This window comes from Myzus persicae, unplaced genomic scaffold, assembly GCF_001856785.1.
Source record: "Myzus persicae strain clone G006 unplaced genomic scaffold, MPER_G0061.0, whole genome shotgun sequence".
In the NCBI taxonomy this organism is placed as follows: Eukaryota; Metazoa; Arthropoda; class Insecta; order Hemiptera; family Aphididae; genus Myzus; species Myzus persicae.
In genome coordinates this window covers 137,178-164,567 of record NW_019103873.1, presented here as the reverse complement: position 1 = coordinate 164,567, position 27,390 = coordinate 137,178, and the positions used below count along the sequence as shown (strand labels likewise).

The 27,390-nt window shown below is 26.1% G+C and overlaps 2 protein-coding genes across 5 annotated transcripts; one reads left to right on the top strand and one right to left on the bottom strand.

The window, feature by feature from the left end:
• Nucleotides 1-341: 341 nt before the first annotated feature.
• Nucleotides 342-12,772, top strand: LOC111035720 (chaoptin). The gene is made up of 17 exons (XM_022317453.1): nt 342-581; nt 4,199-4,478; nt 4,981-5,151; nt 5,234-5,507; nt 5,820-6,033; nt 6,459-6,874; nt 6,938-7,157; nt 7,223-7,447; nt 7,508-7,813; nt 8,471-8,581; nt 8,639-9,142; nt 9,202-9,396; nt 9,476-9,760; nt 9,825-9,950; nt 11,071-11,187; nt 11,273-11,508; nt 12,201-12,772. Exons 1-17 carry the CDS (start codon nt 579-581, stop codon nt 12,487-12,489), a joined length of 3,972 nt encoding a protein of 1,323 aa, XP_022173145.1. The 5' UTR covers nt 342-578; the 3' UTR covers nt 12,490-12,772.
• Nucleotides 12,773-14,683: 1,911 nt separating this feature from the next.
• Nucleotides 14,684-26,599, bottom strand: LOC111035727 (neuropeptide CCHamide-1). 4 transcript variants are annotated; one of them, XM_022317464.1, is made up of 6 exons: nt 26,423-26,599; nt 20,889-20,939; nt 15,382-15,417; nt 15,063-15,255; nt 14,889-14,997; nt 14,684-14,787 (listed from the first exon to the last, which is right to left on the bottom strand). In XM_022317464.1, the coding sequence occupies exons 1-6, from the start codon at nt 26,499-26,501 to the stop codon at nt 14,779-14,781; spliced, it is 477 nt and encodes a 158-aa protein (XP_022173156.1). In that variant the 5' UTR covers nt 26,502-26,599; the 3' UTR covers nt 14,684-14,778. The 4 variants fall into 4 exon arrangements, with proteins under 4 accessions (XP_022173156.1, XP_022173157.1, XP_022173158.1 ...); XM_022317465.1 differs by having other exon boundaries at nt 15,382-15,414; XM_022317466.1 differs by lacking the exon at nt 20,889-20,939.
• Nucleotides 26,600-27,390: the final 791 nt, after the last annotated feature.

Sequence of the window (27,390 nt, the reverse complement as noted above, 5' to 3'; positions counted from 1 at the left end):
ACCTCGCAATACCCTATCAAATACTCGACTGCAGTTTAAATTGCAGTATAAATTATTGTGGTCGTGTGCACTTATTGCAGTATACCCCCGCGTGAATGGGTCACCGTCACGATGTGGGAGAGCATACCAAGCGTACAAAACTGTGCGGTCCTGTAAGGTCAGGTATGGTATCTATATAGTATATATGTACAAGGAGCGCGACACGATGAACACACGCACGCACACCCGCTGACGTGCCTGCCGCGAACTGTACATTATTATACATATAATATCATCGCTAATCCTATATTGGAATCGGACGGGAGAAAACTTTCAAATGCTCGTCAATTATATTGTTTCGTTTGTAATAGGAGACGGCGCGGACATTCGGACGGGCAGTGCAGTGTGTTCGGACGGCGTTTAACTAGCTTACCATTGCGGCAACATGTCGGCGAGTCAGATTTTTACGTTGTCTCTGTCGTCGTTCTAAAAATGTAAATCAACTATTGTAAACGGCCCGGAGCGACGAGTGTAGTGGGTACCACCGGGGCATCTGATTTTACGAAAAAGAAAAAAAAAGAAAAAGGAGAATAAGAAAAATGGTGAGATTTAAATTATTAATAATATCGATTCCTGTAGGTATATCATTCCTATAACACCTATAAAAAATCTTAATTATATGGGTATAGACGGTATACTACAGAATAGATAAGTCTGATGACTTTCTATACCATTATACGTCATAATAGTCCCAGTTCTTGTTAAAAATTAAATGTCGTAAAAAACTGGGGTATTTGGGTTTCAGTAGGTATAAAAGATTCAGGACTTATTCAGAAACATTTTCTCGGACTTTTATCTTATATATTTTATACATAGGTACCTATAGATTTAATTAAATACATATTTGTTGTATGCTATTAATTATACAATAGTTGAATTTCTCTTCTTTTGATTTCATACTTACATATAAGTATTGAACTGTAATAGATTTCTCAACTTGAAAAAAAAATGTAGAAATGCATAATATCAAACGAAATAATTACACATTTTGTGAGCTATAGGCATCTACTATGAAAAAGAAAATTAATATGTCGGAAGATTACATTTGTTATATTCAAGTATGTTTTTAAACATCCATTTGAATGCGTTTTTAAAGTCATTTTTAAGATCATTTGAATATATATTTACTTAAATATTTTTTAAGAGAGTATTTTTACAGCACTGTGACGAAATCTAAAAAAAGTCCATTTAGACCATTCTAACCTAACCATTCATACATTTGTAAAAATATTGTTGTTATAAATAAATTAGATATCCGTGTCAAGAGTTATATATAAACTGTAGATATATTATTTCAAGTTTTGAAATATATTAAAACTGTTGTTTTACATTTAATTGTATTTTTTGTTTGAATAGAAATCAATATTTTTAATATAAAAGCAAAATACGATTTAATTATATACATTCTAGTAGATTTTGTATGAAAATGTAAGATTTAGGATCTTTATAATAATGTCATAAATCAATACAATTTATACATCTACATAAAGAGACCCATAAGTTAAATTTTTAGATTTCTATCATTGTAATATATTAAAAATTTGTATCTGTACAAATATACAAGGTACATTCTACACAGCATTTAATATTTTGTAAGAGATAGAGTAATATAGAGATGACTTTTGCGTTAAGATGGATAGCCATACTGTGACTGTCGTTTAATTTAATTCATTTCAATGACGTCAAAATGTTTCTATAAATCAGATTCAAAATAGAAAAGGGGAGAACGTAGGTAACCGATCCACTGTACAGTAAGTGCTGATTGTACGCCGTCATTGAGTAAGTCACTGTAATTATAGTGTAATGTACCTATGTATTAAATTTGAATTCAATAATGAATAATTGCATATGGAGATCGATTTAGAGTGAAGATGGTCTGTCAGCCTATATTATTAAGTATATTAATTTATAGTATTACTAATTATAATACTAGTACTTTTATAGCTACTATAGTAATTTATTTTACTATAAGTAATACGGTTGGTTGAATTATTTTTTTGCGGAAAATACTGCATTTATTATGTTATTATAATTATTATAGTAACTAAAAATTTATATTATATATTAGTGTTCTTGACTTTTGAATCAAAACCGACTCGGCTATAGAACTGTGTAAATAGGTTCGTGCTATAAAATATATAGGTAATGGCATACAATTAATCTATATGTTATAAAAAAGTCATAATAAATATAAAATATGATGATATACTTATAAGTCTAAAATCCCCAAGGAGAATATTTTTGAATTACAAAAAAAAAAATAAAAAATAGATTTTGTCAAAAATTGGTTTTGCACAAAAATTTCCGTTCTATAGTAATTTTTTTTTAATTATTCAGAAAAGGACTGGGAATTTTTTTATTTTGACCCTCCCCCCCTCCCCAGGTATACCTATCAACTAGATTCATACTCATATAAAAAGAAATATAGATGTTGAAAATTGAAGCATTTTTTCTACTAAGTATCAAATGTCTTCAGGCATCATTGTAAAACCAATATATTGTTACGTATTCTTAAGAGTGGTTTCAAAACGTTATATTATAAACAAATTTTAATCTTTTAGATCCTTTATTAAGCAAACATATTAAGGTTTACAAGTAGAATAAAGAATACGGGTATTTTTTCTCCATAACTAATGTACCTATTAGTGTTAGATGTGCAATAAAAAACATCCAATTTAAAGTAGACGACGGGAAACGAAGCTCTTTCACAATAAACAAATCATCGTTAGCTTATCATCGTGGGTGGTTGCCTAATGAAACGTCAGTTTGGTTAGTTAAGTCAACATTTTTAATTAGTTTATATCAAAAAAGTGATTTGGTTACTGGTTAGTAGTTGGTAGAGTTGGGAGTAATACTTAAATAAATGCGAATAGTGATAGTCTAAAAATATATATTTTGTACAATGTGTGGCTGAATTATAATATGTGCTTGTCATGGAGTATACGTTTTTTTCTTTTTACATCTAAACATTAATTTCTATATAAGGTATACTATTTTTAATATTGGAGATGAACATGATAATATTAAAAAACTAATATAAAACTGGTTATTTTCAAAACTATATTAGTATATCTGCAGCTTTTTAGTTATTTAGGTATATGATTTGACCTTATATTGGCATTTTACAGTCAAGTCATTGGGTTTGGTACATAAACATTTTTTTTTCGCATTCCATCGAAATCACTTAATGCAACGCTATTAATAATGCACTTGAACCGTAAACGTCACAAAATTTAAACGACTCAATATCACACACCTATTTATTCATCACGTATTTGACTTTCGTTGCATCTGACAATTTATTTTGGATTTAAAGTAACTGCATAGTAAACTGTTTTCGATATTAAAACGAATATTTACAATCTGTGCACAAATAATACAATAGTCAATTAGTAATATAATAAATTATAAGAATAAGATACAAGACAAGAATGGCTTTGGAGTGTCCGTTGACATTACTTCAATCTGCTGATGAGTTACTAAATAACATCGGGAAAATTGATTTGATGTAATGTTACTTATTTTTATTTTCTTCTGACGTGTTATCTAATAATTTTATAAAACTATATATTCTTGTCCTTTTTGTCATCAAGTATTAACAAAATGTAAAACTTTTAGTATTCACTAATAAACAATAAAAGGATAATTAAACGGTGTATTGTCATTTAATACCTAATTTACAACGTTTAACGTTATACTGGTTAGCGTATATTCATCGTAGATGTATTATTAATATTTCATTATGTCTACCTATTATATCTGGTATTATAATTCAACATGTGATATTCTGTTTTATTTTTAAATTTCTCCATTGAAAAATATCTTAATGACTACGTCATCATTATACAGCATGACCCTTGCTTTTCATTTTAATCATTCATTTAACATCAATTATTTTTTAAGAATTGTGCAACTGCGAGATACATTATTTGTTTGTTTCAAATTTTGTTGTACACATATAATTTAGTACTTCCGCTTGCATTTATTTATTCTTAAAAACATATTTTGAGCTAATACGTTCGCTTACTAAGACATTAGTGACGTATGAATTTATTCGACTTATCGAGTATTCTATATCAAATGTACTATTCATTATTTATGACTTTTAAAATAATACAGGAAAAAATAATAAAATCAATAAAATGTTATTTGATTACAGACTGTCATGAATACCGGATACACATTTATAATAGTATTCGCATTGTCGGTATTATGGATGTCCCGCACGGGAGCTGAGAGTTTTTTACAAGACTTCCAGCCTTGTTCGTTCAATCCTCTGTGTTCATGCACCAAGTCATACGACAGCCTGGGCGAAGTACACTGCGTTGATGTGTACTTTCCACGGATACCACCGGCTATCAACCGATCTAGGTTGTCAACACTTCATCTTAGGAACAATGACTTAGACAGCCTAGAGCCTTACTTCCTCGTCAATACTGGTAAATATTGTTCTGTTCGACGTTCGTTAATCGTATCACATATATTCAAATAACCGTTTGTATTAAATTTGCATTACTGTGTAATAATTTACTGAAAAAAAAGAGCTTAAACTGTTGAATACAATTAGGTACCTAATCGTTCCTCCATATGGGAGCTGAACATTTAAAAAAAAAACGGGTAATCTCTTATTATATGTTACTGTTTCTAATTAATGTTAAAATTTACTAATAAGTTATCCCTTAGATGACAAAATAATAAAGGTATGTTACTAAGACTTGCAAAAAAAGAAAATTGAAAAATATCTTACCATATTATTTCAATGAAATTAAAACATTTGATCTCATATCGCTGGAATGTGTTTAAATTTTTTTATTGGAATTGCCTAAAAAAAAAATAAATCTTCGAGTTACATCTTATGAGTACCAACTATTTATGCATCTATAGTGTATACACTTAAATACTTAATCATACAATATACTAAAATACAGTTGTACATTTCAGGTCTTTATAAGATGACAATCCAAGATAATCCATTGCCAATTTTAAATGATGATTCTTTATATGGATTAGAGCATTCATTATGGGAATTGGAATTAGTTAATACTTATTTAACTTATGTTCCAAGTCGGGCAATACGAATATTATTAAAATTAAAAGTACTTAATTTGTCAGGTATGCTTTAAACGATACAATTTACTGCCCACTGGGAATAAAGTACTTATTAATTATAATATTATTGTTATTATTATTTTAGGTAATCAAATATCAGAAATAAAGATGGGTGATTGGAATGGATTAGAGAGCACTCTTAAAGTTTTAAAACTTGCAAACAACGCACTTACATATTTGCCACACAGGGCTTTTGATGGCCTTGAGTTGCTAGAAAATCTTGATTTGTCTGGTAATATGATTTCGGAAATACATGTAAATGCATTTCAAGACGGTCCATTACAACTGCTCAGACTCAATTTAGCTGATAATTTGTTGAAATATATTCCATACATTCATTTATCGTCATCGGCGATGAAGTAAGCTAAACAATTTCGTACAAATATGAACATTTGCTCATGTCATTTGACATTTAGGTTAATATCAATAACGCTGTTCTTTGTTTTGATTCCTTGAAAGGAATTTTTAAATAAATAGTATCTAGTATTTGTTTAATATAATAAGTCTAAGTTATAAAAACATGTTTACTATAATAGTAAAATTTATTATTAAGTTGTTAATAATCAAGCTCTTAATTTGTTCCATAGAAGTTTCACTATTGACTATTGTATATAAAATATTTATGTATAAATAAACTGTATTAAACATTAATGCAAATCAATGTTTAACAGATCTTTGAAGTATTTGGATGTAAGCTACAATTTAATTGAAAGTACAAAAGGACCATTATTAACCGTGACATCTAGGGGTGGAAGGCATAAGTTTCTTCTAGACGAACTTCATTTAGAATACAATCACATCAAAATTTTAGAAAAACAAAGTTTGCAGAATTTTGAATCTATAAATAAAACATACTTTGATGGAAACCCAATAACACATATTCAAGTGAGTACAATTTTGATATTTTATAATATAAATAATAAATATACTATTTTGTACGTAACATGTTGGTTGTATAAATTTTTTATACCAATATGTGTTCCTAAAAAAGTAAAAAAGTAATTATTTGATTCATGTTTGAAATTTAAATAACTTAATAAAATTTAGAAGTACAAATTTCTTATTTGAATTTATATTAAAATTTAAATAAATAATGAACATCTAAAAATATGTTATATAAAATTAATGAGAGCTATTCCTTAGAATTTTATTAACACACGTAAATTGAATTTTAGAAAAAAATCACTAATTATTTAAATATAATACAATTTAAGAAATTAACTTACACAATTTTCAAATAAAAGACACTTGTTATGTAACTTTGAAATTGTACTGTGTATTGGACAATTAAATAATTGTCAGTGTTTTAGGATGGAGCATTTCAAAATACTAAAATTCGAGAGATATCTATGGTTGATTGTGAAATTTATAATGTATCATCAGAAGCGTTCAAAGGCCTTGAAACATATTTGCATTCCTTGGACGTGTCAAATAATAACATTACGGAATTTCCTATTAGAAAGTTACAGCAGAATTTTAACACGCTTATGAAACTAGGGCTTAGAAATAATAAGATAAAACATTTATTTCCTGTCATCCACGACGAGGGAAAAGAAAAGAATATAAAATCAAATGAGAAGAAAAAAGCAAACGACAAGACCGTGGCTCACGAAGATAATAAACGAAATTCACATGAAAAAGATAATCATCATGAATTTTATTCCCTGCAAGATTTCGATTTCTCTGGGTGGAATAATGGCCCGCTTCAAATTAATCTAATTAATGGGTATGAAAAAATAACGTGCAATTGCAGTAACATTAACTTAACTATCTTATTATTGTGTTTCAGTTTTAAATATCTTCGTCGGCTTTCTCTATCAAAGATGACCACATCATTTATAGAACCAGATATGTTTATGAATTTTACTATTGATATGGAGGAACTTCAGATCACTGGATCAGATATAAAAACAGTCAAGGCACATGCATTTAAGCATATACATGGACTAAAATATTTAGATTTGTCTGATAATGTAATAAGCACATTAGATTCCGATGCTTTTCAAGAGGTTCTTAGAAAATACAGTTTGATAAAATTAAAATTATTCGTAGTAAAAATTATTTTTTTATTTAGGTTGGCCACTCTCTGCAATTTCTTAAAATGTCACATTCTTTTGCATCTTCGTTTAAACCAATACCGGGAGATGCTTTTCGGTATCTGTATAATTTGAAATATATGGAATTAAGCAATAATCATTTGCAACACCTTCGAGAAGCGACTTTCCAGTCGCAAACAAATTTAAGAACGTTAAATCTACAAGATTGTATGATAGAAGCTTTCCACAAAGGGACATTTCAAGTAGAATAAACTATTTTATAACTAAGTAGTTTTAGTTTTTGATAATTTCGACTTTTTCAGGGTGGAATTGGAGGAAGCCATATTCTTCTAGAAGAAATATACTTGTCATTCAACTATTTAAAAAAAATTGAAGCCGGATCTTTTGATGATTTACCATCATTAGGAAAGATTCATTTGGATGGAAATAGAATAAATCGTATCGAAAGACACGCTTTTACTAATTTGGAGCGTCTACGATGGTTAATCTTAAGAGGGAATCAAATTGAAAAGTTGGAAATGGAAGCATTCCAAAATTTACCATATTTACAAGAACTCGATTTAGCATATAACCATATTAAACACATGGACTTTACATTTTTAGATCAAGTAATATATGAGTATATATACAGTGAAACCTGTCTTATCCGAACCCTTGATAAGACGGAATCCTTTTCTGTGCCGAAATTGTTATGGTCCCGGCAGATTTCTATAATTTAACATAGGATTAAACCCTTGATAAAACGGAACCTGTCTAACGTAAAACGGAAAGCTATTTATAGGTCCCGCAAATCATATACACCTCATATACACGGAAAAACACATAAAATGTACAAAATATTTTTGATACCCACATTTATTTTGTATTTTAATTAAAACCTTCCTAATTTGCTTACTTTATTTTATAAATACATATGTAGTACATATATACTAAATATGTTCTTCAAATTTTAATTTATCATTATTTTAAAATATCTAATTAATATTTATTATGTAATTATTTACTAAAAATTAAAATTTATTGTAGTCTTGATATTTTTTATTATTGGCCGGAAAATATTACAACCTTAATCGTGAGGAATATTATAAATTTATAACTCTATAGGTACAGAATTTTCCTTTTTATTCAGTTATTTGGAAACCTGCCTAAAATGGAAATTTTTATTGGTCCCGTGCAATTCCCCACAAGACAGGTTTTACTGTATATAAATTATAAACTCAATAAACTATATTTTTTATTTACTACATTTTTTTACTACTTTTTAGGTTGGAATGCTTTCAAATTTCCACATGAACGTTAGTCACAATCTCTTATCAAAATTATCATCTAATTCTAATTTTTCTACAAAGGACCTATACATACAATCAAATATTAGGGTAAACTTAGAAAAGGAAAAATGGTTTAAATGTTCATTATTGTTTTTTTATTTTTAGGTTTTAGATATTTCGTATAATAGCATTAAAAGTATAGAAGACAAATATTTCTCTCCAATGGAGTCTAGCTTAAGTTATTTGCACATGTCTTTTAATAATCTATTTCAAGTGTCTAGAAATGTGTTTGGTAACTTAAATAATCTCATTTGGCTAGACCTCGGACATAACCATATTGTTGAAATTGGATTTGATTCCTTTAAAGGATCAAAAAGACTACAAGTTTTCATAATATCTCATAACCGTTTAGTGGATTTACCTAATGATTTATTTAAAGGATTCACTGAACTCCGATTAGTTGATTTTTCATTCAACAAACTTCGGGTGTTGCCAGACATGTTTTTCAGTGAAGATAACTTGGAAATATTAAACATGGCTCATAACGAATTATCTCGTATGCCTGTTTTGTCATTTAGCACACATTCTGCGGGCATTGTTTGTGATATGGACTTATCTTTTAACACAATTACAGCGTTACCTGTTTTTGAAATGTTTTCTAGGTTTAAAGTAAGTAAATGTAGTTGTATTATCAAGTGTTATAACAGTAATAATTATTTTTTTTTTAGTCATTAAAACGATTGAATCTAGCTGGTAATCGATTGGTACATCTTGAAGATTCAAATTTTGCGAGTTTAATTCGTTTAACTTACCTTGACTTAAGTCATAACGATGCTCTGAGTTTTGAAAATAGAGGTCGTATGTTCTTAGGCCTTGAACAGTCGCTTCAACATCTTAGGCTTAAAAATATTTCTTTAACATCCGTGAGTAATTAGTATTGTATTTTATATTACTTTTATTCGTTTATATAATAATAACATAATATGTATTTTTATTTTCCAGATACCAGAATTACCGCTACCATCTCTTCTAAGTTTAGATTTATCTGTAAACCAAATAGCATCTGTGTCACCAGATAGAGCTTCTAATTTATCATCATTGCGGAACTTAGATTTAAGCCATAATGAGCTTATTGGATTTCCATCTATTATTATGAATTTACCAGAGCTTAACAATCTTAATTTATCCAATAATCATATTTACGATTTGAATAACAGTACTTTAAACATGGGTGTTCAAAAACTGATCTCTTTAGATCTGAGTTATATGCCATTAGTATCATTTGAAGTTAGAAAAACTATCTTGAAAAAATTTCTATATTTATTTTTTATTACTATGTATTATTTTTCAGACCGGTGCTTTAAACAAAATGACGTCTTTACAAACACTAGTAATTAGTACATTTGTTGGTATCAAGGACTTTAATGTTCCTTCTGTAATTGCTGACATCCATTCTCTTAGAAACTTGAATCTTAAAGTAAGTATTGAGCACTATAGATATTAGTAGTAGGTACATATTATATCCATAACCATAACTATCAGTAGTCACCCTATAAAGCTTACTATACAAATTACTACAGAATATTAATCAATTCGATTATAAAATGCAAATTATATTTTTCTGTTTGTAAAAAAAAAATGTTTTCTTATGCTCTACCTATTGACATTTGGTTTCTTTAATCAAGAATTTCACTCATGCATTGATCCAATATTCTTATTGTACATTAATATAGATTGGTTCTTAATTACAATAAAAAAAAATTTAATATATTTTTAAAGTGAATTTTATCAAACAATTTAAGTAAGGTAGTGCTGATTAAATAATCATGTCATTGTTAAACTATACAGTGGAATTGATGTAATAAATAAATGTATTGATATTCAAATGCAATCAAAATTAAAATATATTTGAACTTTAAAGGGATCGTACTATTGTGTTTGTTAATTGTTATAATGATTAATGTTATATATACATATGGCTTATTAAAACCGTAAAAAAGATCATTCGGTAATGATTTTCTTATAATATTTCATTCATATCGATATGATTAAACAATTTTTATTATTTTACAATTATATTAATGTTATTGAAAGTTTTATTTTTAATTTACTGCTAAGAGTTACACTGGTTGTCTGACATTTCAGAGAGGTCATTAGTTCCCCTAGCTATTAATGAGACCGCTTGTCTTATATTGAAAGTTTTTTATTTGAAAATTAATATATTATTTAGTTTATTCATTGTATCATAACAATAATTATGAAAAACATAAAAATCGACTTTTTAACATTGATTTTTTTAAAAACTTACATGAACCTACTTTGGTTTTGTAATGTTTACAACAAAGAGTACGGATTATGAATTATTGTATATTATACACTATTAATATTAAAGTTAATTCGTAATTAATTTTACCTATAAAGTCTTTATAATCGATTTTACTTTAATAGATACATTTATTTACATTATGTATCAGATATCAGGTAGGTTGTGTTCATACTTCATAGTATACGTGATATTAGGTTTTAACGAATTTTGTTATTAATGATTAGGCTAGACTAAATTTTAGTTATTTTATTGGTGTCTTATGTGGTTTCAGGTTGATAAATTATCAAGAATGGGAAGAGAATTAATTGGTGTATTTCCATATAAGCTAAGAAACTTCACGATTAGTGGAAAAGCTTTACACGGACTTTCATCAAACAATATATTTCAGGTACAGATATACGATTTGAGAGAGTAAATTAACTTTATGACTTATTATAAATGTTTTTATTAAATAAATAGAAAATTATTTTTAGGGTCTGAGATATCCAAATTTGAATTTGACAATTTTCAATACAAGCTTAGAAACAATATCGAATGATATTTTTCGACACATGGGATCTGTAAGAAACATCAGTTTAGATATCCGAAATAATTCGCTGAAGTCAATAGGAAATCCATCTACTAATACGTTACCAAAACAGTATGGTCAAACATTTTTAACTTCGCTTAAAGTATCTGGAAACCCATGGACCTGTGATTGTAGTATTGGGTAATATATATAATTGTTTTTACATATATCAATATACATGTTGAAATGTATAATGTATTCAAAAAATAATCAATATATTTGATTTTAGAGTCCTGTATAAAATAATAATATAGCATGCTAATATGACCTTCTAAGTCACAAATTTTGTGTACTTAACATTTTGTTAAGAAGTATGTTTTGCATTTTTGTGTAGATTTAAACATAATAATATTGTGTACCATACCTATACGACAGTATGTAATATTTCTTGTAAGCTTGGATTAACAAAGAGAGACTAATAGGATCTAAGTTATGTTTTGGAGAGAGATGACGTCCAAGCTGTAATTTATTGGTACAGGGTGTATTTTAAGTAATTATTAGCATATAAAAAATAAACAATTTTTTTCGTTTATTTTAAATTCCGTTTATCGACATTGGTAATTATTAAAAATCATGTTTGTAACGGTATAAGATACACCTTGTATAATGTTACTTAAAGATAATCTTATATGTGATTTCAAATACCAAGTACATTCTGATTTTGGCACTTCGGGCAAATGGTGCAGTTTAGCTTAAACGGTATTTTGAATTTGAATTTCTTCTAAATGATCCTATGTTTTTTGATATACAAAACAATTTAACCACACTTAACTTTTAACTCGAATTGAACTTTTTTTTATAGTTTTTGTCTGTGCTTATGTTATGGTTTTTAGTTGGATGGAAGTTTGGCATCGTAAGAAACGTCAATTTTTTTGCAATCACGAAGATCCGTCAACAGCGCCTTCAAATAGATATCGAGACGTTGAACACTATTCAACTAGTAAGTCTAGGTGTCTCATCAGTGATGAAGATCTCGAGATGGCTACTTGTGCAGATAAGAAAAAACCACTAGCCGAAGCTTTTAAAAATGACATTGAATGTGGGTGGGGAGCCGCCGGTAGATGCCAATCGCATTTAACAATTATTATTTCCGTTGTAGTAGCGTACATCATAATGATATAACTCTCTGAATAAAATAATTAACGAAAAACAATCTCATAAGATTTGTTATTGCCACAAGCATTGAAATGTGTTTTCTTTATAATATAATAACTATTTATTTTGGATAGTTTTTTTTTTGAAATTAAAAGTACTCACGAAGTCAAAGAAAATATATAGGTAAACCTAGTGTTTTTGTTAACCTGGGTATGATCTATCTCGTCTATGCATTTTGCTGTATTTATTTTTAATGTTTTTTTATGCAGTCGTATGTACTGTGAATAGACTATGAAGTAACATATTTTCTCATATTTACTACTTGATTGGTATTTACTTAATGTGTAACATAGATATTATGATCTTATATAATTTTTAAAACATTAAGGAATCTTTAAATATATTACTAAATTCTTTTAATTTATTGTGTAGAAAACATTATCATAAATTTTTCGAAATGTGCTTGTATTCTAAATAACAAAGTTTATTTGAATATTGATAAAATCATATTATGAAATTAGATCTTTAAATTCAATTTTGATGGTTATATAAAGCAAAGCATAGCTTTTTTAAATTTGGGGAATATGGTTATTTCAACATATTTTTAGAATATCGTGAAACAAATTAAAAATAATAAGTGATATTGTATAACAATTTGGGCATTGAATATAAGAACTTTTGGACGTTAAAAAATGTATATTTAAAAAATTTCCAAAATGAATACAAATACTTATGTATGTACTAATAAATCTATATCCTATGCAATAAACATATAGTGGGTGCTTGATTAAAAAGCTTTTTATTCAATAGAATTTAAATTGTTTTGATATATTTTCCTAGATTAGTTATATATTTTTTCTGGGATAAATGCCATATTTATATTAAATCAACGATGTAATTATCGTTAAACAAGCATTTTTTTCTAATATATAAAAAGTTAAATACACAAAATATTTGCATCTATTATTATTTTTACTAAAATGTTTTTATAATTTTTAAAACAAATGATAAGTTATATTTGTTATTAATTTCGATATCTTTTCAGAAAATTTCAAAATATTATTTTTACACATTGTTCTTAAAAAAACGATTCTATACCTAAGCTTAAAATATAATATACTCTTAAGTAAACTGCCATACTTAATCTGTTCATATTAATTTCTAAAACAAGTCGCTCACTTATTATACTAAAAAATTATTTATAATTTTATGAATTTATTTTATTAAATTTGATTTATAAATTTATAATAAACATTTTTATGTTTTAAGAATTAATCGTTATTAAAATGTTTGCATTATATTGCACATGATTTTTATACATAATTTAAAAACTCACTTTATTATCAATGAGTGATGTTTGCCACACACTTGTATTCAACTACTTTCCTTTATTTATACATAATATAATACTACTAAGGTTAGTTTTGACTTATCAGCTTGTATTTATTAAAATTAAATATGTATTGCTTATTCATTTATTCATTTAAAGTTGATCTTCTGGTTTAAATTTAATGCTTTAATCAAATCATATTATTTTATGTTTGTCGATACTAGGTATTTAATATTGCACATGTCATCCTAAAGTATGTTATTAAAGAATGAGATACGACACTGAAAATATGATTTATGATATACTTTAGACTCCCCTCAGAGATCACCTCCATTTTATATCCAACCAAATATGAGATACGTATTTAATTAACAATATTGGTCATAAACGGGGTTAATTATGAAAGGTTTCGTTTACTTAGAAATTAAATTTATTACTTCTATTATATTTTATGTCACGATTATAATAGAATTTAGCGAGTTGGTAAATATAGTTTTTGCATTATAAAAATGTATAACATCTAGAGCCTTGTTAAAACGAAGCTACGTTTTAATGTTAAGCAAATAAATAAAAACCAATTATTGTATCATTTTGTTTATTTGGAATTGGAAGCATTTTTAAAATATAGTATTGTACTACAGGTTTAATAAGTGTCTGTTAATAAACTATACTATTGTAAGCAAATATATGTTTGTAAGTAAGACTTTGTTACATATTATACTTAAAATAAAAATATGAATAAATATATAATTCTTATTCAGTACACAGAAACATTTTTAAAATAATATCAGAAAATAAAAATAATATTTGCATTAACGGTGTTCGTAGGTTGTGTATATAAATTAAAATATGTGACCAAAATTTCAATATCCTTATTATTTTGACATTTACAAGGTATTGTTGTTACATATTTGAAATATTAATTTTTCCGGTTTCTCCAAGTATTAACTATTAACGTTATAGAATAAATTGTGGTACTTCTTCGCCTATATTTTCTGTGAAAAAGATATATAGATTAATTTTTCAATAATTAAAAACTAAAGTTGTTTGTACAATCATATTATAACTCGCATTAGTGTACAAATGAAGCTATTACCATAATTTTGTATTCAATCCTGGGATCTAGGACTTGATCTTCATAGTACGACCTACCACTAGGTAAGTTATTGCTCGGTTCATAGCTCCAGGTGTCAACGGTGTCATCGCTACAACAAATAAAATGGATAATTATTTAAACATTGTAACTCAAAAATAGTTCTAATTTTATTACTCATTTGTTTTCATTGAATTTATTTTCGAATAATGTTTGAAAATGTTGTAATAGTTTGGAATATCTTCTTGTGATTGGTCTGGATTTGGATCTGTATAGGAATCTCTGTGTCCCGATTTCTTGAAAAGAGCCATCCGATATCTCAACAAAGTGTCTAGGTCGTTTGTCCCGCCCGCGTTGCGCTTGCCGTGAGCTGTGTGCAATTCAAACACGTCATATTAACTTATTTTAATCATGTATTGATTGTTGGAATCATTTAGCTATAACATTTAATTGTTTATAAATGTAATTTGATGATTTATTGTATGTTATAATTTACCTCCCCAACACGAATGGCCATAATTTAAGCAAGCTGCTGCAACAAAAAAACTCACTTAATAATACATTATTATAGGTATAATGTGCAGTTTGCAGGGATCAAATTAAACAGCCGATTTTTATTTCATAGAAATTCCGATTGACTTTTATTTTCTAAATACAAAATATCTGTTTTTGTTTGATTTTTACTTTCTTAACTTTTTTTTCTCGAATCTATTCAAAAATGTTTAAAGAGATTTATTTTTTAAGCTCCTTTTATAACTGTTTAAAAACGTTATAAACAATTTTGATCCCTGCATTATGTTTACACACAAGTCAATTGAATTAATTATTTCAATGGTTTATTAAATTAATTACGTAGTTATTTTTAAAACCAAATTCTATAACGTGAGAAATATTAAAATATATACATTACACGAAATAAAACATACTATATATATAAAAATAAAATACCAATTCTTAATAATCAAAAAACGTTTTTATTACGTTTATATTATCAATCATAAATATTCTGTTAAATATTATTAATAACTGCTAATAAGTAATAAGTAATAACATACTCGATAAAATAAGATTTACGATTGTAAAAATCGTTTTAGTTTGGATGATGGGGCACTGGTGTCTTACAACTTGAATCAACGATTTAATAACGATTGTGATCAGAACTCATGGCTTACACACAAATTGGAAATATTTTGATCCATATTTTTTTTCATTTCTTGTTGTTATTTTTTTAAATATATTCCAAACGGTGATGGAAAATATAAACAGTTTAAAGCACAAAGTTTTATTAAAGTTTAATAAATTTAATTTTCAAATTTGTAATTTTTGCTAAAAATGTCTATCCATAAATTAGTATTTTTATTTGTTTTAAAAATGTTTTTTTTCGAATTTGTTTTGAATTAAGTACAAAATTCAAATTTTTATTGCACATCATTTGAGTATTCTGAAACTTTGAATTAGATACATAGAAAATAATACATACATTCTTTGAATTGAAACACTTTAACAAAGAGCTTATTGTTGTACAAGGTAATTAATATTAGGTTACAAGAGGCCATACAAAACAATTTTTTTATGTATTCATTTTTTAACTTTGTTTGTATAAATGAAACTCATAGATTAAAGTTACTTTCAAGCAAAACGCTACAGTACTATAGTAATATTCTAACAGGGAAATTAAAACTAAAAACCGATTTTCGTTTATTTTATTAAATTCAAACTTAACGAAAATTGTTAATATATTTTCAAACCACCAACCACTCTGAAAATGTGGATAGGGACGCTTTGAGATGAATGCAAAAAAAGCATTACAAAGTTTATTTCCAAAAAAAATAAAAGGTTGTTTTTTTTATGAAATATTGAATAGTCGGGATGAAATATATTGTATATTGACATGTTGTACAAATAGTAAAATTAAAGGAGATATTTTTTAGATTTTGAGTGGAGCATGGATGTATTGGTTATACAACGACTTTTTCTCCGCTTTTCGGTGTGTCTGTCGTTAGGTTTAAGAGCCGACAATTTGCTTCAATCTTCAACATTGAGGATGATTTCATGGTACCAAAATATGTGATTTAGTTGGTTCCTTAGGGGTGGGAGGAGAAGGGGGGTCGAAAGTATGAAAATATCCTATAAATCTATTTTTTTTTATTGTAATTTATGAAGAACAATTGGTGGAGGTAAAATTCAAAAATATTTATACTAGCATATTTTTTTAGACATGATACCTATATTTAAAAAATATTTTGTATCTTTGAACTATTTCAAGAAATTTGAAACTTCTGGCTTTTTAAGTTTATTTTTTGATTAAGGTTGGAATTGACTTTTAACTTTGAAGTTATATTTGATGTTTTTGGTAATGATTAGTTTGGCCTACCGGATTAAGAAAATACTAGTTATAATTTACAAACTGAAAATTTCATCAGAAATAGATTCTTTTTTTTTTCTGAATAATGATTGATCAGAATCTTCTCCGTTACAGTGACTTTCTTAATGACGAAAAATACTAGAAATCACTATTCTGCATACTGATTTGCCCAAATTTTTTTTTCATGTCTTGTTATATCACATATACTTACTATTTTGGAATTTTTGTCAGCAATCCAATATTTACATTTTAGTTCTAAATATTGGTAAACTATATAAATGGTTGAATATGTATTTTAAAATTCTGTAATTAATTTATCAAAGCTAATAAGTAGTGCGCAAAATAAAACAATATAATACTATAATCATAATTTTACCATTAATCTCTGAAATTCATTGTACTTTGATGAATTTATGATGTTGATTATTTTAGTTACCAACCAACAAAAACTGAGTGCATTTTCTTGTTAAAAAAAACTAGACTAGTACCTAATTTATATATTTTTACGTAAAAATACCTTCTAACTATTTTAGTATTTCGTAAAAACTATTATTATCCTTTTGTATGTCAGGTTATTAGGTAGGTTATTTTATTATGTTACATACTATTTGTATTATTTGACGAATGACATTAAAAAGGTTTTATAGTAGTAGGAAACTTACAAGTTCTAAGTTTTTAGAGATAAATCGTTAAATTTTTTTTTGTAATATCTTATTTTATTGTTATTCTTAATAGTAGATACATAATAAAGAACATTGTTGTTTTAAAGTATTATGGGTATAATTTCATACTTATTCATCTTTAAAATGTTAACCAAATTTTTTTTAAAAATATTACCATTTAAAACCTGGAGATTAATTGTTTAATATCCCAAATTTCTGAAAGTGGTTGTTCTATGATATCAGATTATATTTTAATCTTTCGCCAATAAACGAAAGCAGCAGAGGAGTAGTACTGTTAAAACAAAGCCTCCTCTGCTGTCGGTTAAACAAGGAAAAAAAGGTTATTTAATCTTTTATATTCTTCAAATTTAATATTAAAAGTATGTAAAATAAAAACTTACCTAGTAATTTAATTTATGCATGTTTATTAACTACCTCCAAAAACTAAACATTCTATTTTAAGATTTTTGTACAGAACCAAACAAACGTTTAAGAAATAATATAATACTTTTGAAAGGCATCGTTATTAATACTAATGTTAACATGTACCTATATTGTTTATAAGCAAACATTTAATCTTATTTATGTAATTATATTTTAGATACACAATTTATCGTATGTCTTGTACATGAAAGCTACAAAATAACTACCTACTAGTTTTGGGCGATATTGTATCAGGAATTATTATTTGTTTGGTTATCTGTAAAACTACCCACGTTTCTTATATTATGGATAGAATACACATCAGAACATTAAAGATGTACTTGTCTAAACATTTGGACTATCACTCAAACATTCAATTTTAACGTTATTTAACTACCCATTTTAAAATAATACTGGAAGTGTACCACAGCTGTGTGTTTTTTTTCCAATAATTCATTGTACCACGTTTAACAAATACCAGCTATTTACCAATATCGATGGTGTTAATACAATTCTATTACCTTCAAGGTATTCTAAAAATTATTTTAATTCATTTAATTTTGTTTTGTCCAATTATTATAGCCAATAAACATCGTATTACTGTATGGTTGTTTATTTATTGGTTTGACGCCCAGAAGGATCGAGAAAAGCACCATCAAGGATACAATATAATGTGAATAGGCATCAAATTTTAAAATAAAGTTTATATATTTAAGTGGATTTCACCATTCATTATGAACATGAACTTATTTTATTGTAAAACTAGTTAGTTGTACCTACTGGGGGTAAGAATATTTATAAAATGTCTAAATTAAATAAGATAATATTATATAAGGACAAAACAATGAATACAACCCAAAACATATTTTTACAGGCATTCGATTGTTCAAAATATCATCATTCGCGATTATCTATGATATTTAAGAATAATACGTCATAATAATATACAAGGTGTTAAAAACATTTGGAAACGATTAATTTATTACTATTTGTATATTTTGATTCCTACATAGCAATAACAGAGAACACTTCTGCTCATTTATTAGGCAAAGTATTTAATCACTTCATTAACTAATAGTTGTATCATAAAATACCATTTATCAGTAATAATTAGTCAAATAACCGCTTTCAAACTTTTTGAACAATTTGTAAAAGTAGTTTGGACTAGAGTTTGTTTTGTTTAAAATTTAACAAATCGTAAAAAACTAGATTGAAATTAATATTTTTAAACCTGTTGCCATTATTTGACATCTTACCCAGGGACGATTGTCAATAACTGACTTCTAAATTGTATGGAGTATTAACTATGGCTATGGTTATAGAGTAAATATTTTAAACTAAGAAAATTAATAAGTGATAACTAAATAAAGCACATCGTTAATTCGAGAAAATATAAACAGTTCTATTACGAAGGGATATGATATTCATAGATAGAGTTTTTAAAAACTTTTTTTAGATCTGTCTCCACTTTAATGAAATTTAGTTTTGTACAATTTCACATAACGATTTTCAACGACTTCGGTGTTTTGAAAGAGGTAAATCACATAAATAAATGTGAAGGATTAACGTAGGTAATCTAATATAACTAATGACATGTTCTTAATTAGATATTTTTGTTTTTATGAATTTAAATAATATGAAAGAATAACCTTTTAAATTTAATTTCCCTGATCTACAAATGTTTAATTGCATAAAGACAACAACATTTTAACTTGTATTTATATTATTGCACATTCGTTTGATCGCAATCAATGTAGTTTTTAAATTAACTAAAATTATAAAACCTTTTAATCTAGGTGCATACAAAATGTATTATAAATAGGATTTTGCATAAAAAATTGTACCTCTCCATTCTCCAACGTGCAACATATTATTATGTACAAACAAATCTTACTTTATATTTTCAATAATATACAGTAGGGCTTTATTGAAAAATCAAAAATAATAAGTAATAAATTTAACAATTTTTCTGCATAAATACCACTGCTATGAAAATAATGAACATATATTTTTCTTAAATGTTTTTTGGCGAGACTGAGGATTAGGGAAACACTGTAGCACTATTTTAATATTAATAATAATTTAGAATACAAATACACAGTGTAAATATAAATTATTTTAAATTAAACATCTCAAGACAAAAATTTAAAGTAAAAATGATTTATAGTAAGTAGGTTTATGACTTTTTGGTATAGACGTAAGACTTATAAAACTAATTATAATTAAAAATGAATAGATATGTGTATCAATTATTCGATTTATTTATATAAAAATACATAATTTCTTATAGTCCATCTAACCAGGAACAATACATAATAAATAAATGACTTATATTCATGTATTTAACAAAACAAAGTTGTTAATAATATGCTAAGTATAGTGTCAATTAACAAAAGAAACATGAAATAGTGATATTAAAACATATTTTCATTTTGTTTAGTGATATAGTTAATAATTGTAAAATTGTTTCTACGGTGCAGTGATAGGAATTATATTAGAAAACGTGTTAATATTATAAATACTGCATGATACATTTTGAGTTCTTTTTCTTACCTCCAGAATAAAAATCGAAATCTTCAGCATTCATTAGCTGGTTCTGATGACCTGTTGGTACACCAAAATTTTAATTCTTTTAAACTTTTAGGTTTATCATTTTTTATTACATTTAACTATTTTATTTTTAAATATTTATGTAAACTTTGCATAGGAAAATACATTTTGGCTATTTTAAGTGTTCCTTATATCACAGACAAATGAAAATAAACACTTATTATTACTCACAAAATGAAGAAAGGATAAAAGTTGAAAATTTTTTAATACTTTTAATTTATAAAATTATTGTAAACGTTTGTCAACATAAAAAATATTTAAAAATTACGATGTACACTTACATGATACAAAAAATAAATATAAAATGGAAATGTGTTGTTGCTAAAAATAATATATATTGTAGTTTCTCTATGAACAAACTTAGACGATTTTTAAATGTTCAGTCTGAAAGTTTATTAAAATTTAATGCTCTAATCTATTTTGCCACAGTGGGACTCGTATGTTTTAATTATGGCTGTCGACAAAGTCCCTTAAGACTATGCAGTGTACGTTTATAATTTATTGTTATTATTTCTAGTTTTTTTTTGTTCATAACTTAATAACTATAGTAAGTAAAGAAATTAGAATATTATATTTAAAATATTGATAGTTAATTATAATGTAATAAATTAACTTAAAAAAACAAATCATAGATACACAATCTTAATTTGACATTATTATTTTGGCCAAAGAGAAATAGCCAAAAGGATTTTAGATTGTTTGAATATAATAAATGTAAAATAAGGACACATATACGAATAGATTTCTATGAAAAAAAGAGGGATGTGTATAATAGAAGAGTAAGATTGGAGGTCTTAGATGATTTGCCATTGACCTGTTGTTTATGTAGAATGGCGAGTTAAAGGAAATACAGTATATAGGGACGATCGGGACGTATGCTGTAATTTGGGAAGATATTTATAGTTTCTACCATATTTTTATCAGTTGGTCGAATAAATAGCTAATGTATACCAACATATATTTGATGGCCTATACGTTCATTAAATATATCATGACCTATGATTTTGCTGATAAAATGATTCTTATGTCATGTCAGCGATTTATAAGAGGATGATGTAATGAGACAATAATTGGTTTATCAGGTGTTCTCTACAAATTCACGATGAATTAAAAGGAGTTCAGAAGTTGAGAATTTAAAAGTTGAAATCGTATACAAAATTTGGCTGATTACGAAAGCGATCCGGAGTTTCATAATTACTATTGCGATCGTTTGCATGACGATATGACTGAGAACCCCTAACCACACATATTATTTTTAAAAAAGTAAATAAATAAATACACGGTGGTAACCGCTCGGGGTGAAATAAGTTTTTTGTGATTTTGCGAGTGCCATGCGTCATACACATTTTATTTAAGTAGACTGGAGGGTGGTACAGATGTTATATGTTAGGTTTGGTATTAGAAAATATGTTTATGGTTTAGAGAAGTCCGAATTAATGCTGATGCTAAACTTGTTCTAAATCTTACGAAATTTAAGTAAAAGTATTTGCATCTAAAGGTTAGATTAGGATAGGTCAGAGTTAAGTGCATCTGAGGTAAAAGTGGTTTGCAAATTATTCGAAATTAAATAATAGTTCAGACAGTCTCAGAATTATTGTTTAAAATTAATAATTGTTAAGTGGGTTGCCCAATATTTGCAAAGAAAAAAATACATTTTAATTGCTTTGTCTTAACGGAATATCATACTTTTATATACACTGAAATTACTTTGTCAACGTTAACATGCAAATATAGTAATTAGTAATCTAATATTAATATGTTCAAGTAAATTTGTATAGTTAAATTGTATAACTTAAAATATATTGTATTTATTACTCATATTTGAGATTAAATCGTTTTATAACAAACTAAGTATAATATCTATATACTATATATATTGAAGACCTCTTATTATTAACATTACCAACTTCGAATTCGATCAAATATTCTACCTATGAATAAAACATTATGTATAATATAATACATATGTATACCCCAATGCTATTTTGATAAATTTTCAAAATGATATACAAATATAATACCCAGTCCAATTAATTTATTAAAAAAATCTGTTCATATTATTATATCTTATAATATATTTGTTAGTGCTATTGTGACTAAACGACAATTATTCATTGGATTTTACTAGCGATGCTTAGTGGTTATGTATTAATTAACTATCACGAATGTTGAAAAGTTATTTAAACAACTTATACAAAATAGAAATAATGATAAAAATAATCAATCACTACACGATTGTAGTACAACAGTATTATTTATATAAACTACTTACCAACGTATTTTATTTAAATGAATATTTTTCAAAGATAATAACATATATATTATATATTATTAATATCATTGCCGTTTTTCTTTCAAAATGGACATTTTTTACTTCAGATACGACAGTTTATGTATTAAATAAATGAGCTTGTGTCTAAATTATTTTTGACTACGGCGGTTCATTCTTATAGCTCTCAAATGTATAATATAAATATTAATAGGTGTAACATATTATAAATATGTAACACTATCTTGTACTAAACACTGAAATGACTGAAGCTTTTCCGGTTTTTCATTCTTATTTTTATTTGTAGCATCTAATGGTTCTTTAGGTTTTTTTATTTGGCACCTGTCGTGGCCATCGGGAGGATACACTATGTATATTATATTTATTAATATTGGTATCATACAACAATCGATACTTAGTTAATAATTATTAATTTATATATACACGTATGATAAGATATAGGCACACGATTTAATGAATAGCTTAGAGACATAGCTTGTGTGCCTTGTTGAATAATAAATTGGTGGTAACGATGAATTTATTGATGACGGAGATAGAGAGTCAAGGACCAGGGTCCTGATTCTGTCAATATTATGATTCTATTAAATGAGTTAACAGTAGTATAACATCGATGTATCACAAAAGTTGATATTAGATGGTTTTATTTCATTATAAAAAATTAACTAATATACTAGTAGAGGGATGATATTTATTTGAGTTGTTAGTCTTAAATACTTGTTTATCCATTGTTTACACAATTATTGGATGCAAATAAAAACTTTTTAAAGCATTGATTAGACAGGCAACCTAGAGTCGAAGCTCGTCTGACTATAGAAGCTTTTGATTCTGGTTTACATAAATATTATGATAAATTACCTGTTCATTTAAATTCATAAAAATTAATTTAATAGATTTAATAATAGATCAATAATTAGTTTGCATTTCTAAAGAATACCTAAGTTGTATACCTACTTTGTTTTATATATAATACCAACGATAATCTATCTAATTATACTTTGGTTCAACCATTTTAATTGTGTACAACTACTGCACGTCAAAACTTTCAAACTCATTGTAAACTATACTATTTAGTATTTGGCCTTTTAAATTGCAACTGTTTTGGAATAGCCATACAGAATTTTGACGAACGTATTAACCCGGTATTCATGGAATGTTTTGGATTATATAGGGATTTGAACTTTGAAACAAAAAAATCTGTTATGTAACGCTTAAATGGTTAAAATATTCATTTTGAAAATAAAATAGTTTAAACTTGTAACTTTTACCATTTCACGAAACAAATTATTCACCACAATATATATTGTAAAAATGTCTGATTTTGGCTAATCCCAAATCCCCAAAGAGTAGTTATTGTTTGTAATTTTTATAATAATTAACATGTAGAAATAAAACATACTGTTAAAGTACCTTCATTTATTGTTTACTGATCTCATAAAAAATATATTATGTATTTAATCACGGTGTAATAATTAATTATTAATTATAACAAAATCAATTATTAAACACTAATCATCACTAATATCTGAGTATTTAACTTATACAAATAAGTGGCTATTGTTTTTTATTTAATTAAGTTATTATACAATTGTCAATGTAATAATAAGTCACAAACAGGAATTTTTTAACGTTCCCTGTAAAGATACTACTTTTTAGTTGTTGGGTATTTTTATTATTACACAATATTTCTGTGTTGAAAAAATAAGTATCGGTCGTCTTTTTAAGATTTTTAAGATTTAGTAATTGTAAAAATTATTATTTAGAAAATAAAAATAATTTTGTAATTTACAAAAACATTTATTTTTCATATACTATGATATTAAAAATATTTGGTATTACAATATTAGGTAAGTGTTGTACGCAGTATTTTATATTATATTTTCTGAAAAATTTAATCGATGTTTTTTATGATTAAATTTTTTAGAAGTTTCTGACATATTAATGGATTTTCGTTAATCAATCATACTATTACATTTTACAGTACATAAATCAAACAGGCAGGCGTTTAAATGTTTAAACTCATGTAATGGTTATAAGATACTTATTATTTGTCTACGATGGAAAATGTCTGGCAGTAATTTAATAAGATGGATATTTTGTTTCAGGTAGTTGTTGTTTTTTCAAATTGAACAAGTAGACACGAATTAAATTATGTACATTAATTGTTAAAAATAAAACTTAAACATAAGTAAATATTAGTTCAAACTTTACCCCGTATGTAATAATAATGTTTGGTATGAATATTTTTAATAATATTATAGTAGTTAGTAATGTTAGGTATACATATTGTGTACTTAAAAGTTAAACATATTGCCTGATTTAAGTCAGTATATAATACCATGTACTATTTTAATTATTTTATTTTTGTAAATATCGATTAAAATCGTGTTACGAATATTAAATAATTGTTTAGAAAAATGTATATAGTAGATGTCTAAATGTATTTATTTATGTATTAATTAGGTATTTTTTTACTATGAAAAACTTAGTTGCATGTAGGTATTCAACTTGTGAAATTTATTGAATGCATCATTTGAGTGATCAAAAAATTAATAAAAAATATGTTTTTATAGTCAGTTTACAAAAAAGTATCATATTAATTTTTAATATAGGTATTTCCTGAATCTCGGTTTTAACATAATATTTGGATTGCGTTACTCTAGATTTTCGATCTTAAGAATTAATATTTTTAAAAACAAAAAATAGTATACAATACTATCTATTAAAACAAGTTATTTAAATTTAAATTTAATTTTATAACTAAGGATTTTGATCCTCAGAAGTGTAATTGAATAAATGTAGATACATACATATTTAATAAAAATAATATTTAGTGTTTGGGGTATCGTGGTAGAATTATAAATTGTATTTAATATTTAATTAATTAACATTCTTGAACGTGTACAAACTAATTTATCGTAAAAACCGGTTATTTCATAATATTGCAACAAATACTTTAGCACGCCAAGTTACAAATGTTACAAATAAGTTACCTATGTCAATAGTTCAATTTAAGAAAATAAACTCTTATATTCTAAATAATAACTTTTATTGTTGCTTAATAATATAAATAATATATGTGAATTATTTCTGTATATTAATATAATATTAAATTTAATGATGATATTTTTGCTTCTAATTTTATGAAAAAAAATTAACTTCTTAAAAATTAGTTAATAAACACGTTTACCTCCTTGTTTGCAATCAGATTTTTCCACAGCCCAAATGATCAACACGAAAACATAAATTTGAACTAAAGACTTATGCATTTTATGTGCTTCGGTTTTGATGTATTTTCCTCACCTGTTGCTCATACGCGCTCTGGGAGGTAAGTTTACCTACGGCTGCCACACGTTAACTGAGGCAGTCAAAAGAGTTTACCCTGCATTTGTATCCCATTTTATACCAAAAAGGTGCATGGATGGTTAGGTGCCTATACATAAAAACATACTCCTACGCATTGATTGAGTAGGTATATTATGACGTCCGTGTTTGATATTTTTAGTAATTTTCAATCAAGATTTTATTCATAGTGATTTAGAATATAATTGTTTGTTTTCAGTATATGATAATTCTACTTTTTTTTTTACAAGTATGTTATTTAACATAATGTATAATCATTAGTTATATTGTTAAATATTAAAACGACCGACTGGAACATGAAATATTAAATCTTAAATACAAGTTAAAAAAAATATATTTCTATGAATTCAACATTTCAAAACGAACAATTTGAAATAAAACACAAAATATAAACTTATGCTTAAGTTTGTATTGTTTTATTATGCATTTAAACGTATATTATCAACATAATTTAAAATTGTAATAACTTACAATACTTAACAATTTAACACATTATTGTAAAATGTTAATGAAAAGTAAATAACACTTAAAAATTAGCTACTTAACTTTAATTTAAAAAATAGGATAACTCTATGTATATATTTTGTTGTGAATAATAAAACATATTATTTAGGAACCTACTTTATTCTAGCTAAGAACTTAAGATATATTTTAAGACAAAATAATATGTCTTAATCCTTTATACATATATATTTAGGGTATTCACCAAGTATACTTATATCTCTTTGGTAATGTTCGTATTCAAATTCTTCATAGGATTTTTAAATATACTTATAAAGACCATATTTTCAAATT